At 34.8% G+C, this 18369-nt stretch overlaps 1 protein-coding gene across 1 annotated transcript in view; it reads right to left on the bottom strand.

Moving 5' to 3' along the window:
* Positions 1-10934: 10934 nt before the first annotated feature.
* The window catches only part of LOC134684399 (uncharacterized), a 38241-nt gene continuing 30806 nt past the window's right edge, over positions 10935-18369 (bottom strand). Inside the window, exons 13-15 of the mRNA XM_063543682.1 lie at positions 14706-15011; positions 12131-12422; positions 10935-11856 (exon numbers count right to left, since the gene is read on the bottom strand). Of these exons, the coding sequence (XP_063399752.1) occupies positions 11439-11856; positions 12131-12422; positions 14706-15011 (1016 nt within the window). The 3' untranslated portion in view covers positions 10935-11438. The remainder of the gene's footprint in view (positions 11857-12130; positions 12423-14705; positions 15012-18369) is intronic.

The raw sequence follows: 18369 nt of genomic DNA, 5'->3' as shown, positions 1-18369 counted from the left end.
TTCCTGCATCAAATTTTGCTAACTTGATAGAAAATCTGGACCTCTGGTTCTATGTTTTTTTACAATCCAAGATTGAGGAAGATTCCCATACCACCTTAAACTGGGAAAACCAACGGTCTAACTAATGCGGGGTTCACACATTGCCGATTATTGCTCCCGTTTGAGATCAGACAGCAATACGATATGAAAAGTGAAAAAGTCGGATTGGTATCCTCAATTATCTGGAATGTCCTATCATTGTCTGAACGCATTCGTTTTAGTTCGTAACAGATTCCTACGGATCGGCAAGGGTCCGAATAGTTCGGCAAAGCATCCCGACAGTTAGGTGCGTCCCGTAACATTCGGGGCAACTCAGCCGATTTTGTCTAATCGGATTACAATCGTGGCTATGTCGTGACAGATTCTGCTGTATCGGATCGAATTCCGAACAATGTCTTGTGTATTCTGGACGGTGTCCTGTGAAACGGGAATGATCCGGAGTAATTTTTCATAGCTGTTTTTCTGCCGATTGAGTCCAGATTGCATCCAGATCTTGTCGATTGCGAACCGTTTTTTGCCGAAACCGTTCCGAAACAGTCCCGTTATTAATACGAAATTCGTCAACGATACCCACGTCAGAGTCCCGACAACTACAGAATACAATACGACTGAGACCAGACAAAGCCGTTTGCAATACGATAGAGCGGGCCATGATAGGATTACGTTCCGACAGTACCTGATCATCCCGAATATGCCGACAGTTTTCGAACAAATACCTTCCGTCAGCGTCGGTTCACAGTCTGGTCACTGTCTGATCTCAGTCGGATTACATTCGGTAGAGTCGGGACGCAGTCGTGACAGACTCGGTCGAATTTTACCTGGCGAAAAATACAAATCGGATTAGAAGCGGATTCAGAACGGGATTATCGGGACTTATTCGCTTAAAAACGGTTGAATATCGGTGCTTCCTGGACACTATCTGATTGTTGTCGTGATCAAATTATTTTTTTTACAAATTTTAATTTAAGTTTGAATTTCCATCCACGATTCACAGGATCTTGATCAGACTTTGATAAATTTTAATCGGGAATGGTCCTATCAAGAACGGTAGTAAAAATCGGGAATGTGTGACCCCAGCTTAATAGAGAAACACAAACAGATGACAACCACTGAACATCAGATTCTATCTGACCTAAAACAGGTGCAAACAATTGCAGCGGGATTAAACGTGTTAATGGTTCTCACAGACAAACAATCCATAATTAAAAAAAATATGTTCTGAGTTCCTTTATCAGTAAAATACAAAATACAGCTGTTAACATAAGACAAAAATATTAAATTTTTGCTGTGATTAGTATCTTATAATAATAAAAATTCTTTGTCTAAGCTTCACAAATTTCAATGAATATTTGAAAAAAATATTGATGTCTTGCAAACTGAAACCAACGATTTTCTTTAAATAAACTGTAGGAACATCCAGTGACAAAAAGTAGCAGGCTTAAAACAATTATGTTGACGGGATCTCACCATTTACTGTCATAAGAAGCTTGACATCAAGAATGCAGCTGCAAAATTCTGCCAATTATCTATTACATATGTATCAGAAATGACAATAATTCAAAATGACCTCTACAAGAAGGAACAACAAGCTGCTTGCATTGTCTTGTAGTATAAAAACAAATAAAAAATATCAAATATTTCTGTTTTTTGTTTGACTGCTATCTTATCAATATTTAACATGCTGTATTTCTCATTAACACCAAATGAACTCAGCATCTTAAATAAACTCATCATAGATACCAGGACTAAATTTAGTATATACGCCAGACGCGCGTTTAGTCTACAAAAGACTCATCAGTGACGCTCGAATCAAAAAGAGCTAAGGCCAAACAAAGTACGAAGCCTAAGGGCATTTTAGGCACCAATAACAGAAGGGGATAATGGTCTTTTTTCTAATGCAACTAAAAACTCAACAAACTAGAAAATCATTTCATTAGAAATCCACAAGAATCAACATTTTGTTATTGTTTAAACATAAAACATTTTATAAAGATCACATATGAATGATCACACAGCCTTTATGACTCGATCATGGTTCACACGCTGTCGATAATGGTTCAGACTAGGTCGAGTATGGTTCAGACTATATAGCTAGGTTGAGAAGGTTCAGACTAGGTCGAGTATGGTTCAGACTAGGCTGAGTATGGTTCAGACTAGGTCGAGCATGGTTCAGACTAGGCTGAGTATGGATATGACTAGGCAGAGTATGGTTCAGACTAGGCAGAGTATGGTTCAGACTAGGCAGAGTATGGTTCAGACGAGGCAGAGTATGGTTCAGACGAGACAGAGTATGGTTCAGAGTAGGCAGAGTATGGTTCAGACTAGGTCGAGCATGGTTCAGACTAGGCTGAGTATGGATCAGACTAGGCAGAGTATGGTTCAGACTAGGCAGAGTATGGTTCAGACTAGGCAGAGTATGGTTCAGACGAGGCAGAGTATGGTTCAGACGAGACAGAGTATGGTTCAGAGTAGGCAGAGTATGGTTCAGACTAGGTCGGGCATGGTTCAGACGAGGCAGAGTATGGTTCAGACGAGGCAGAGTATGGTTCAAACGAGACAAAGTATGGTTCAGACTAGGCTGAGTATGGTTCAAACGAGACAGAGTATGGTTCAGACTAGGCTGAGTATGGTTCAGACTAGGTCGAGCATGGTTCAGACGAGGCAGAGTATGGTTCAGACTAGGCAGAGTATGGTTCAAACGAGACAGAGTATGGTTCAAACGAGACAGAGTATGGTTCAGACGAGGCAGAGTATGGTACAGACGAGGCAGAGTATGGTTCAGACGAGGCAGAGTATGGTTCAAACGAGACAGAGTATGGTTCAGACTAGGCTGAGTATGGTTCAGACTAGGTCGAGCATGGTTCAGACTAGGCTGAGTATGGATCAGACTAGGCAGAGTATGGTTCAGACTAGGCAGAGTATGGTTCAGACGAGGCAGAGTATGGTTCAGACGAGACAGAGTATGGTTCAGAGTAGGCAGAGTATGGTTCAGACTAGGTCGGGCATGGTTCAGACGAGGCAGAGTATGGTTCAGACGAGGCAGAGTATGGTTCAAACGAGACAAAGTATGGTTCAGACTAGGCTGAGTATGGTTCAAACGAGACAGAGTATGGTTCAGACTAGGCTGAGTATGGTTCAGACTAGGTCGAGCATGGTTCAGACGAGGCAGAGTATGGTTCAGACTAGGCAGAGTATGGTTCAAACGAGACAGAGTATGGTTCAAACGAGACAGAGTATGGTTCAGACGAGGCAGAGTATGGTACAGACGAGGCAGAGTATGGTTCAGACGAGGCAGAGTATGGTTCAAACGAGACAGAGTATGGTTCAGACTAGGCTGAGTATGGTTCAGACTAGGTCGAGCATGGTTCAGACTAGGCTGAGTATGGATCAGACGAGGCAGAGTATGGTTCAGACTAGGCAGAGTATGGTTCAGACTAGGCAGAGTATGGTTCAGACTAGGCAGAGTATGGTTCAGACTAGGCTGGGTATGGTTCAGACTAGGTCGAGCATGGTTCAGACTAGCCTGAGTATGGATCAGACGAGGCAGAGTATGGTTCAGACTAGGCAGAGTATGGTTCAGACTAGGCAGAGTATGGTTCAGACTAGATCGAGTATGGGTCAGACGAGACAGAGTATGGTTCAGACTAGGCAGAGTATGGTTCAGACTAGATAGAGTATGGATCAGACTAGGCAGAGTATGGTTCAGACTAGATCGAGTATGGATCAGACTAGGCCGAGCGTGTTTCAGACACGTATAAAATGGTTATTTACTGTTCAAGTAAAGGTCCAGTACAAGTTCAGACTGATAAGTATGGTTCAGACTACAGTCGAGTATTATCAACTGAATTTTAACCAATTCAGGCTAATCGAGTGAAAATCAGTACAGTCAAGGTCAGATAGACATTTCATACTTTAACTGGCTTTTAGTGTCCCTCATATCAATATGACGTTGGCTCTATAACTTATATTTTACGAAATGAACTGAAAGCGGATTACGACATATTGGTTTGAGAAAGATTGTAACATCATGAAATGAAGTCATAGAAAGTAACACCACGACATAATGCTGTTGTCACAGATCATCACAAGGGTAGAATAAATTGTATGAATGAAATGTTAATTAGTTTAGTTTAAACAATATTGTTGAGCTAACTCAACAAAGTTAATGTTATATTTCAAGAAAGAAAATCGAATATTTGTTGATTACTTTTAGAATTTTGTATTGATAGCAGAGTTTTGATAGTCTTTGCGAAAACTATTCCCAACTCATCTTGAGTTAAATATAGAGCTTTCACTAAATAATGTAAGACATTAAATTAGGAGATTTGTAAAGTTGAAATGCACACTTAGTTTCTTATACGCTTTTGAAAAATGAAACTTTACAGTAATGGTAGAAGTCTGGTTATGAACATATGTTAAAAGTAGGTTTTACGGTGTAGAGATATTCTTTCCGTATGCGAAGTTTATCAAAAAAAAACTATCAAAAAAAAAGTTACACGAAAATATTATTTTCAACATAAGGAAGTTTTCATGAAGATACATATGAAAGTTAATTATTATGAACATGGTTATTGTTAATTCAAGATTTCCGAGAAAGGATTTTTATATTATTTTCAATTATGACATTTGCTAGCTGCTCGAAGAAATTTACCGTCCGGAAAAACCAGAATAATAATGTAGTGTGTGGTTTAGTAGAGCACTTGGAAGACCCTGCAATATACCGTTGTATGTTTAGGTATCCAATACAGTGATGGAAGATCCAGTTCTTCATCTTTATTTGAGAATCCAAAGGAATGTAGAACAGAACTATGATTATCCAGGATTTTCTCTCGGTAAGTGTCGCAAGGGTATATTTTGAGATTCCAAGTGAATTGTCAATACCTTATTCATTTATCAAGCAGTTTATGTAATGATATTTACACACTTAAACGATGTTGTTTGGGGCTTTATCTGCGGGGATAACATCATATTTATAAGGGAGGCAGGAAAAGTATTTTGCAACATTTTGGTTTTAAAAAAAAAACGTTGCTCCAAATATTCGTTAGAAACAATAAAATAAAATGGAGCTTTGAAACATCCAAGGTATTTTTTTATGACTCAAATTTGTTTTTACTGAAATACTGCAATGCAATTTACATCCTACAACTGTCAAAATTCAAGCGAATATCCATTTTCAAACCTTTTTTTATGCAAAATTACATTCACAAAAATACTGAACTCAGAGGAAAATCTAATCGGAAAGTCCATAATCACATAGCAAAATCAAAGGACAAAACGCTTCAAAAACGAATGGACAAGAACTGTCATATTCCTGACTTGGTTCAGGCATTTTCAAATCTAGAAAACAGTGGATTAAACCTAGTTTTATCGCGCCAAACCTCTCACTCTGATGACATTTTGATCAAATTGCGTTATATCCACAACGATGCATGAAACAAACAGACAGGAGAAATAAAATAGTCAAAATATGGGTACAACAGTCATCATCGTATAACTTGGTGTGATTATACTTCATTTCAAAGATCTAACAAATCAATTGCATAATACTGTGCAATTGAAGATTTCTTCTTGAAATTTTTTTAAGTTCGAAATTTTGAAAATAAAAAATCCTTTAAAAAAATGGTAATGGTAAAATTCCCCCTCCCCTCTTTTTGAAACCCCCTTGAAACAATAACCCTTAAACTCAATCCCATCCTTTCCTTTGTAGTATTGAATCTTGTAGTACAATTTTAGAGAGATCCATTTACTTAAACACAACTTATTGTTTGGAAACTAGAAACATGCTTCTTTTTGGCCCTCTTTTGGCCCCTTATTCCTACATGTTTGGGGCAATCCGAAACTTAATACCAGCCTCCACTTTGTTATATGGTACATTGTGGTATAATTGCAGAGATATGCATACAATTACACACAAGTTATTGTCTAGAAACTAGAAAAATGCTTATTTTTGCCCCTTTTTGACCCTTATTTCCTAAACTTTGGTCTAATAACCCCTCAAATGAATCCAAACCTTTTACGTGTTGTTTTAAATATTGCGGTATAATTTCAGAGCAATTGGAATACTTGTGCACAAGTTATAATCCTGAAACTAAAAAAAATGCTTGTGTTCTGCCCCTTTTTAGCCCATAATTCCTGAACGGTTGGGACCATCATCTCCAAAATCGACCCCAACCTTCGTTTTGTGGTATTGAACCTTCTGAAAACAATTCAGAAAGATCTTAACACTTGGATAAAAGTTATCCGGAAACCAATATGTCTTTGGTCGCCGACGACGACATCATACCATTATACGATCCCAAAAAAAGTTGGGGTCGTATAAAACATTTGAAATCAGTTTTATCTCCGCATGTACATGTAGTATTAAAGTGTTCTACTACTAATCTATCATTGCTTCTAACTTCATCCCTTACTACTTTCAAAGAATCTTTTTTAACTTTCGTAATTAACAGATTAAGCTTATGAAAATTATGGTATGAATTATTTCGGAGTGTTGAAAATCTTTAGATATTAAAGATAAAATACATGCTTTTGTTGGTCCTTTTAATTCTGTTGACAGTTATGATTTTCTGTTCTCTACACTACATATCCCCACAATTTTATCAAGAAAAAGATTTCATAATTGCTGAAATGCTCTTTTGAAAAAATCTCATTGCAAATTTACTTGCTGTAACTCGCTAAAAGCATTTTTGTAACGAAAAAGGAACGTATGCTAGAGACACTTACTAGAAATTCGAATATATATGATTGAACCTTGAAACGTGTCGGGAATAAAGTGTATCCATAGGTACATGTAGTTGGTATTCCCATGGGTACTAACTGTGTTCCATTGAAAGCAGATTTATTCCTGTATTGCTATGAATCTCAGTTTATGACTAAAATCAGTAAAGACACGTCATTGTTATATTTTGTTGATAGAATCAACAATACCTACCGTTGTTATCTAGATGATATGTTTTTGTTAAATAATCCGAAGTTCTCTAAATATACAACCGAAACTTACTGAAACGAACTTACTTTATCTAAACCTACATAATTAATAAATACAAGCAGCTTTACCAGTTAACTTGCCTTTATCATTGTGTATCGTGTGATCGTTGATATTCCTATGAGTACTAACTGTGTCCCATTGAAAGCAGATTTATTCCTGTATTGCTATGAATCTCAGTTTATGATTAAAATCAGAAAAGACACGTCATTGTTATATTTAGTTGATAGAATCAACAATACCTACCGTTGTTATATAGATGATATGTTTTCGTTAAATAATCCGAAGTTCTCTAAATATACTACCGAAACTTACCCAAACGAACTTACTTTAACTAAACATACATAATGAATAAATACAAGCAGCTTTACCAGTTAATTTGCCTTTATCATTTTGTATCGTGTGATCGTTGATCAAGAGGTCATACCCAGGTCAACGAGAATATACAGAGTCAAAGCGGTTCACGAATGTAATTTTTTCTGACAATTTATTTCTGTAGTTATCTGTTGTATAGTATTGATTAATAGAATGTCAATCTAACCATTTATTATCATTAATTTACTGAAGAATCTCCTTGTTTGTTTAGTTCTGTTCCCGGTCAAATCATGTAAACATGATATTCATTATAACAGCAACAGTTCAATAAATCATAGTTTGGATAAAAAAACACCACTAAATCTAAGTTTAACAGCAGCAGTTGTCCTTTTCTTGTTTTAGACATTTCAACTTCTAAAGGAAAACTCCATACTAAAACTTACGACAAAAGAGACTATTTTTCATTCCCTATTGTTAATTTTCCTGTTTTAGACGGCTCTATCTATCAATAAGGTGTTTTTATATCATAATTCGTTCGGTATGCCCGTATGTGTATAGATTTTAACGAACGTAATCAATGCATCACTGGTAAATTTTCGTTACTATAAATTACTTAAAACGTTTACTAAATTCCTCCAAAGATACAAAGATTTGATTAGTAAAATTTGGCTGTACCATTAAAAAACTTATTAAAAATGACATTTCATATTTGAGATCCGTGAAAACTCATCGAACCTTTAAACAAACTTATAAGTAAGGGTTGTTTTACAAATCTTCGAATATAGTTAACATTGGTTTACATTGGTACAAATATCGATTTCGTCATCAGCAAATTAAAGCATAACTGGATTTGTATTCTTTTCAAACGGGATTTATAGAGACACACACACGTTCATTTTATCTATAAAGAAGTCAACTCTCCAACTATCCTTTTCGCTGTCGATACATTTGTTGTTGGCATTGCACAAGTCATGTCTCCTTTGACTGTCCATTACGTCAAAATTAATTTTTAGTTACTGATTGTTTTGGCTTTTAACTCGCTGTCAGTAACTGCGAATACTCTCAAATCGTACTTTCTTGTTAATTTGACCTGTTGACTACTATTTGTAATTCTTTTATAATGTATCTGGTCTTTATAGCAGCTTTGATTGTTAATGATGTGAGAACAGCGGTATATTACTGTTGCCTTTATCTACAACAAACAACCTAAGAAAAAAAATGATGGAAAGGGCGCAACTGCTTATATCAATACAAAGAAGTATACGCAGACCGGACGTCGAAGCGTACTAATGCATTCACGCAACAAAAGTAAGACTCGATGTACAGATATGCAGTTACTGGAAGTTAATGACAACTAATTCAAAGCCAAAAATAGCATATAAAAAAATATGCATCTAAGACTTACGTACACATTCAATATACAAACATTTAATATAAGGAGTCAATGGAAAACATAATATTTGTACTGCCAAAATACAGGTATCGACAGATTGTAGAGCCATGAATGCCATATGCATTAAACACATATATAAATGAATTGTAATTTACTATTAACAAAGTCGATATTATAAAAACGAAGTCTAAAGATCGAATAACAGTGTTGTAGAAAAAAAAATAAGGAATAAGTGTATTTAAAGAATCAATATTCGGATCGTATCTAAACTTGCCGTCTCAGTTAAAACTCAAAATATCGGGAATTTTATGTTTAGGGCGTCTTGAAATCTTTTGACAGCTTCCGAAGTGCTAGTTTTAAACCTTTTTCAGCTGGACCAAATCACTACTTTCATTTAAAATTCTGGACTCAAACTTTTTTAGTGTCATTCCCCCCCCCCTACTTGCAATTTAAGGCATTAAACATGGAGAAATAAATTTGGAAGGAGTATAAAAACTAATGGCAAGTAACCCACTGTCAACACGAGGGACTATATTTTTTGAACAACGAAAATCAAGGGACGACAATGGTGGTCTCGGACCTAATGGTTTACTCTGATATATTGTTTCTTGGATGGAGAGTTTTCTCATTGGCACTCGTATCACATCTTCCTATATCTATTAAACATAGGAAAGGATTCATAATAAAATTGTTCCTTGGATGGAGAGTTTTCTCATTGGAACTCGTATCACATCTTCCTATATCTATTAAACATAGGAAAAAAATCATGAAAATGATTCAATTACAATGTAAAATGTTATAAAAACTATTATAAAAACTAAACATCAAAACATAGAAAAGATAGTACTACTGACGGCATGTAAAGTAGAACAAATACAAAATTTCAATAGCTCACCATCTCTGGTAAAACGGAGAAATATAGGTAAAACTAAATCTTACTAAGACAGAAAAATGGACGTACAGACAGACACACAAAAAATCCTCGTACTGGAGGCAGGACATGAAAAGGTTTGCGAAGGGAATCTATACACGTGTAACTCCAGTTGCGCAAAGTATAAATTAAAAGAGGAAACAGTATTTCAAACGAGAACACTACAATACACATCAAAAGCACACTTTTTATCATCAAGTCGTATTACTGAATTAAGTATGACATATATATGAGATAATTTGAAAAAATTCCATGGTAAATGAACTCATCATAGATACCTTGTCCTTGGGTACTAGTAAACTATAAGTGTATCAAAATTTAAAAAAAACGGAATGGGCATTTAACTAATTCGTGACAAAAACACTTATCTTAAAACAAATGCATGAACTAAATCGTCATAAAACTGTTTTTTTTTTAGTTAAAAAAAAACCGGTCTAGAGTTTTTAATTTCATCTACAATGGAATCATAACGACGTCTGATCCCTGTTTTGTGGCAAATGCAAATTTAATTAATGTTATTCTAAAGTATCATGATTAATAAAGCAGACTGTTTAACTAATCAAAGCAATCGAAGGGTCATTCCTGTCAAAAACAACCATCCAATATTTGCATTTCATAGGCAGAAATCTAGTGCGCAATTTTTTTATGAAAACTATACGGTTCGGAAAGTGACTTTACAATAATATCAGATTATTACATGGCATTTTTCATTTCAGATGAATTATCAGCCAATGTTTACCATATTGACCCTTTTAAGTAGTCAAGTAGAAGTTAACAAGAATGTGTCCCCAGTACACGAATGCTGCCCTACTCGTACTATCATTTACTATGTTCAGTGGACTGTGACATTGGGTAATAACTCCAATTTGGCATGAAAATTCGAAAGATCATATCATAGGGAACATGTGCACTAAGTTTGAAGTCGATTGGACTTCAACTTCATCAAAAACTACCTTGACCACAAACTTTATCATGAAACGAGACAGACGGACGGACAAACGGACGCAAAGACTAGAAAAACAAAACATAATGCCCCTCTACTATCGTAGGTGGGGCATAAAAAAAGTGAAAAGTTTACGGACCTTGGACATCCGATATAAAATATTTATAGCATATGCATGAACAGAGGAGACACACAACAGAATAATATATTTTCATATTGACGATAGCAAAATTTTTCAAAATATAATGAACCTTGATTGAAAAAGTCAACACTTGTAAAGTTCCTTTCTTAATAATGATGGAAACGATAAAAACCCATTATTGTATAATTTATTTTTACATTAAATATTATATATTTTCCTTTTTCCTTAAAATTGTTTTGTACTCCACTTTGTAATGTTTTTAACTAAAATATGTCGTTGATGCGTTTTTTACATTATTTGCAGAGTACCGCCAGAATGCCATGCGATAATGTTCAGGAAAGGCATGTGATAATTGCATTTGCAATAATGTCCCAATCATGCCGCTAAACACCATTTCGTAAAATATGATTTAATACTATTTTCATGCGGTAAAATTAAAAGTAAAATACTCCTTGATTATACGAAAACTCTTAAATGAAAGTGCGAAAAAAACACCAAATAAGATATTAAAGACATGATTGAACAATGTATGCACAAGTAGTTCTGTTTCTAAAGTTTTGTACTTAGGGAAACATAATTGTTTAATGAAGAAATTGTTTGTTTCTGAAAGATTCGCCACATCGGCGACTAAATGTTTCCCGATTATTTAGAGAACCATTTTTCTAGATAGATGAAAAACAATCATATATTTTATTCAAACTGAATAATTTCGTTTTCCAATATACATTCTTTCAACGACAAGAAACGTTTTATTTTCTCTGGAAGTGGAAGTGTTGAAATCTTTGTTTCAATCTCAGAACCATTTGATACCAGTAGGAGTTGCTGTCGAATTTGTTTTATACATATTGTTGTTAAAAGTTTAGGACCCTTGTCAACAGTCTGCAAAAATGATTTGAATTCTGCCTTTTTTGCCTCAACATCATGCCGTTTATAGCTGCTGTAATTCATTATGTTATTTTCAATTAAATCAAGCTTTGAGACATCAAAGGCATCAAACCATTCTTCCTTCTCCACATCCCATCCACTACGTAGCAAATATTCCGCAGTTTGGAAAAGTCCGTTACTAATTAACAAATACAAGGCAGATTTATTCCTGTTTCGATAGTTCCTGAAAGGCGTTAAAGAACAGTGAATATTACAAGGTTAACAGTAAGATATCGAAATAGTTAATCTCATCAAAATTCATGCATATATAATTGATATTATCCTACTGGATGAAATTTTAACCTACTACACAGTGTTTTATTTTCCTTTCAAATTCAATTCCATATCCAATTTATTTATTTTCCAAAAACTGTTTTAAATACCAATCCTGGGGACGCTAACCTGGAGCGACTTTTATATTAATTGAAGAACCTATAATAAGTAAGTTGTATACTTACAATGGTGTTGCATGTACTGTAAATGATGAACTTTCATAGAATTGTTCAATTGTGCCAGTTATTACAGGACATAAATCTGCACCTCCACAAACGAGTACATTCAATAAGGACAAATCTACCGTGTAAGTGCCACAATTGTTTGCCCTTGAAAAAAAAGCAGCATTTGTCATTTCTTTGATCATATTTTCCACGACAATATCCAGAGGTCTTTCGCCTAAGATGGATGCTACATTTAAATTTGATCCATGTTTCACGAGAAGAGTTGTTATTGCATATCTATCTTTCGAATGACCTATGAAAATACAATAGTGATTTAAAATAAATATAAACACGAATATTTATAAATAAGAAATGAGTAACATTCATAGTTAAAATAAATTAAAACTAAGTACAAGAGTTAAGTTTTTTTAATCAAAGGCTTTCAAGTTAAGAGGGTATAATCGAGTGTATTTTTTTTTTTTTGAAGTAATCATACTTTATTGATATTTTTACATTTGTTAGTGGATACATCAAATACCGGTACCTTATCCCGGCCTCGTTAACCGTTAGTAGCATATAATTAATTTGATTAGTATTTGTTAGTTTCTTTAACTGTGACATATACATTCATAAATCATTGTAAATTATAATATATCCAAAGAATAAATAAATAAAAAACAGTGTATTTTTGGTACGAGGTCTGCGAAGTTGATCAGCTTTTCAACATCAAAATTAAACAATGCAGCGGTTTTGTTATACATTATATACATTTGGTGTGTACTGATTATTTGTAATTGGCTTTACGATATGTGTAAGTATTCTTGTATAGATGAATTATATTTGTTGTATTCTATTGATTTTTTATGGAACTTTAAATCGAGGAATAATAACCATTAACATTAATTTTTAACCCAACTACCTTATGCGGGGTTCACACATTGCCGATTACTGCTCCCGTTTGAGATCAGACAGCGATACGAAACGAAAAGTTAAAAAGTCGGATTACTATCCTCAATTATCTGGAATGTCCTATCATTGTCTGATCGCAGTCGTTTTAGTTCGTAACAGATTCCTACGGGTCGGGAAGAGTCCGAATAGTTCGGCGAAGCACCCCGACAGTTAGGTGCGTCCCGTAACATTCGGGGAAACTCAACCGATTTAGTATAGTCGGATTACAATCGTGCCTATGTCGTGACAGATTCTGCTATATCGGATCACAATCCTTACAATGTTCTGTGTATTCTGGACGGTGTCCTGTGGAACGGGAATGATCTGGAGAAATTTTTCATTGCTGTTTTTCTGCCGTTTGAGTCCAGATTGCATCGAGATCTTGTCGATTGCGAACCGTTTTTGCCGAAACCTTTCCGGAACAGTCCCGTTATTAATACGAAATTCGTCAATAATACCCACGTCAGAGTCTCGACAATTCGACTGAGACCAGACAAAGCCGTTTGCAATGCAATAGAGCGGACCGTAATATATAGGATTACGTTCCGACAGTACCTGCTGATCCCGATTATGCCGACAGTTTTCGAACGGATAACTACCATCAGCTTCGGTTCACTGTCTAGTCACTGTCTGATCTCTGTCGGGTTACATTCGGTCGAATCGGGACGCAGTCGTAACAGACTCGGTCGAAATTTACCTAGTGAAAGATACAAATTGGATTAGAAGCGGATTGAGAACGGGATGATCGGGATAACTTCGCTTGGAAACGGTTGAATATCGACGCTTCCTGAACAATATCTGCTTGTTGTCGTGATTAAATTATTTGTTTAACAAATTTTAATTGGAGTTTGAATTTCCATCCACGATTCACAGGATCTTGATCAGACTTTTGACAAATTTTAATCGGGAATGGTCCTGTCAAGGACGGCAGTAAAAATCGTGAATGTGTGACCCCAGCTTAACATACGGCTAAATCATTTGCAAACTCGCCATGCATATATTTGTACGGTGCAATTTCTGTCAAATCGAAGTAATGGTCAAAGACGGACAATTTGTTGTTTCACAAGACGTACGCATTTGTTGCATATTCTGTCTTTTGAATAATTAAAGTCTATTTGGAAATATGAAAATATAAAAAAAACAAACTTTGAACAGTGACTATTAATAAATTGCCAAACGCACTTTAAATCGAAAATAAACTGACAACACCATGGCTTAAAATGAAAAAAAGACAAACAGACAAACAATATTACACATAACACAACATAGAAATAAAATTATTAATGACTAATATTTCTGTAACATCTACATGTTCTAGTGTTGATAAAACGCATTTTAAATACTAGTATATGATAAAGGCGACTTTCTGTTGTTACATGGCTATAGTATAAGTCAAATCGAATAAGATAAAAAAAAACTAATTTCTCAATTATGAAATGTTTATGAAAACACAGTGACTAAGTCAGCATCCTTTCTGTACGTAAGTGTCCATAACAAAACATTTTCTTTATCAACAAAATATACATTATGTAGCTCGAGTTAAGTAATATTACTCTTATAACCAATTCCAGTGCAACGGACCGCTCCTATGATAACTCCGCCATTTTAACACCTTAACCTTTTTCACAAATAAGTTAACTTCACTTACCGATGTTACAGGCATAATGAAGAGCTGTTTTCTTAAAATTGTCACACCCATTTACGTCGGCTCCATACTTGATGAACTCTTCAACAAGAAGGATGTTTCCGTTTTTAACACAGTCAATTATATTAGATCCCTCTATTCTACGTCTATTTGGATCCGCCCCTTTTTGGAGCAGTGAAGATATAAGCGAAAGAAAACAACTTTTATTTCCGTATATCTGCAAACTCTCCAATAAATTTTGAAGGCAGCATCCTTTCTTTGGACTTGCTCCGCTCTTCAAAAGAATGTATCCTATTTCAACATTTCTTCCTGTGTACAAAAAACAATACTATTACGGAATGACTGTAAAAAAAAAATCTGTCTATGAAGAAATAACATAATTTTTTTTTAGTGTACACTGAATTACTCGCGTAGCGGGTTATTTAACAGTAAGCACCACATTTTCTATGTTATTTCGAATAGACAAAACAATTATTACAGTCGTTTCTTATAATTTAATTCTAAATTCCATCTTAAACCGTAGAAAACCATGAATAAACGTTCATGATGTCACGGTCACATGACTTAAGTATGTCTATGAGCTGATAACAAAATAACGTCAGCCAATTAGAAGACGCGTTACTAAAAAACTAAATTATTACAATATAATAATGGCAAATTGTTTTAATCATGACATTAAGTGTTGGTGCAGACTAACACAAGAGGATAGCAGAATAGCGCAGTGAAACAGGGTTGAATATGGCAACATTCCTATCAAAGTATAAAAATAATCACAAGGCAACTTATGGATCGTCAACACAAAAAGGAAATTCCGCACCAGGAGATGGGCTTCAGTTGACCAAAATAGGGGCCGGTAACAAGAAATTTTATTAAGAGAGATCGTAAGTATTGAATTAAGGGGAAGAAGAGATAATTCTAAGATCACTCAAAGAGTGTAAATCAAAGCTCCCTCATGTTGTTCGTAGATCGCTCTTATTTCTCTCTTGAGTTGCATCGTAATAGTTTTCAATAGAGTTCTTAATAATTTTCTGGTGTCTCCGTTTTTGGTTCCTCGCAAAGAAATTAGAATCACCTTAAATGAATTATAGAAACGTTTTAATGAACGATTAAATGCGCATAACAGTCAACTAACCATTTAACCTAAGGAAAACAATTGGCCGCAGACCACCATTATTCTTCCGGCCCTTTTTTGATAAAAGTAAAATTGAATCCAAAAATTTGCACTGCTTCAAGCATGAAATTATTTTAACTGCTTATAGAACATTATTATTTTAATAAACATATGCTTGTCTCAGTACAATCCTTTGAGGTACCTATTATTCACCAGGCCAATGGTAGGATTTGAATCGAGTATAAATGACGAGCCTCAAATGACGTAGGATTATTTTTCTATCCTACCGTTCATTTCGGTCAAATCACTACTAGAACAGTTTACTTTTATAATTTGTAATTTCGATGGAGAGTTGTCGCATTGGCACTCATACCACGTCTTCTTATATATTTTTCACTTTAAACAATATTTTTTTTTCACATTTTAAAAGCCTTCTTACAAAAAATAAAATCACAAAAATACTTTACTCCGAGGAATATTCAAACCCGAAATTAAGTCCTTAACCAAATGGCAAAATCAAATGATTAAACACATTAAACGAATGGACGACACTTGTCATATTCATATGATGGAATGAACCTGGTTTAAAGTGCTGAACCTCTCACTTGTATGACATAAAATTGAGAAAGGAAATGGTCAAGGTGTCAAAGCGATAAAAATCTTGTCAAATTCCATGATATTGATAACGATTCGTGAACAAAAAAGACACAATAGGCAAAAATGTAAAAAAAAAAAAACGGTATACAACAACAACACCCAACCCACTTAAAACTGAAGATGAGTTTAGATGATTCGGAAGGGTAAGCAAATTCTGCTCCACGTGCGGCGCCCATCGTGTTGCTAATTGTATTACAAAGCCAGTAAATAATTGGGCAACCAACTCATGATGGCTTCCGTAAAATTTAAGAAGTGATGATGTATACTTCACCATTTGGAACTCTTAATTTAAAATTGAAAAAGGTCACACATTTCTCCTTGCTTTATATTTAACACTTCCGTCAACAAGCCAAAATTATGATGATTTACAAAAAAGAGAAACTACCATCCTCCACATACATGGCCAAGAAAACACTGATATATAACTTCCTATTCAGATGAATTAATAATTATAATAAAAAAAGTTCTAAGGTTGATGTATTAACTTTTTTAAGCAACTTGTTCTAATATTAACAAATGAACGTACAGCTAAGAGCAGTCGGGACCACTCTTACAAAAAATGTCAAGTAAAGATATTGCGAATTGTTCTTGGTGCACCCCTAAGTTGCTAAGTTTGTTTTAAGAACACTTAATAACTGACCAAAATTTAAGAATGATTTTGTGTTACCGGAATTAGTAAGAATGCTTTAATGTAGACGTAAGAATCGTTCTTAAGTCATGCACTTTTGCAAAACATTAAGGGGTGTCAATCATTCTAAGATAGGTCTGAGGTAGGGTCTTGTTACATTCTTAAATATTAAGAACCCCGTTAGACGTTCCTAAGACATACGAATGCTTCTTGTTACCGGCCCCAGAATAGTAAACAGGTATACTAATTTATCGAAACGGACAGTTCACTTAACTCCAAAAATGTCTATGTACTGAAATAAAAAAAATAAAAACTAATGATTGCAAGAGGTCACATCTCAATTAAAGACTAAATTTAAAATAGCTTTTATACAATTGCCCAGAAGATGTATATCGTTTTCCGTATGGTTAGCATTGCGATGTGGTAAAAAGGCTAAAAATACTTTGGTAAAATATAATAAAACATGTTTTTTAACAGATGGGAAAGCTGACTTTCTTCATTTTTTGTTTTAAGGTTTTGAGACTTTTTTTTTTTTTTTTTTTAGTATGATAACTTTAAAATTTAAAGACTTTTAAGAGATTTAGGACTTTTCCAGTCAGATTGAAGTCACATTTTCAAGTGGAGCGCAACGAATCGAGTTTTGAGGATCAAAGAAGGTCGGGAGATACTAAAGGGACATTCAAACATTGTAAAATGAAAACTGACAATGCCATAGGTCAAAAAGTAAAAAGACCGATTCGCCGAACAAGTACGTATTTTCGCTTATAGAACGTGTTTTTTCTCGTTGTGTTAAAGTCCAGCTAGTGGCTTTGGACTGGGCGTAAGTTTTACTGATGTAATATCCGTTTCACTAAGATAATGGTTATTCACATAATCTTGTTATTACAATCGGTTCCTTTATTCCGAATGTGACCTATCGAATTAGATTTATAACCGGGTTTGTAAGAATATAAGCAACACGACAGTTGCCACATGTGGAGTATGATTTGCTTCCTTCGGGAGCACCAGCGATTACCCCCGGTTTAAGCTGAATTCGTGTTACTCAGTCTTTAGTTTTCTAGGTTGTGTTTTGTATAATATTGTTTGTCTATTGGTCGTTTTCATTTTTAACCATGGCATTGTATGCTTATATTGGACATGAGCGTGAATGTCCCTCTTTTCTTGTCTCATTGACACATTCTCCGTTTGCATCGGAATTTTATTACAATACAAAAGAATGTTTTATATCGTTTAATAACTTATTCTTGATTTAGATAAAGCTGTGCATAAAA

The sequence above is a fragment of the Mytilus trossulus genome, chromosome 9, assembly GCF_036588685.1.
Source record: "Mytilus trossulus isolate FHL-02 chromosome 9, PNRI_Mtr1.1.1.hap1, whole genome shotgun sequence".
Lineage (NCBI taxonomy): Eukaryota > Metazoa > Mollusca > Bivalvia > Mytilida > Mytilidae > Mytilus > Mytilus trossulus.
This window is presented reverse-complemented; position numbering and strand designations above follow the sequence as displayed.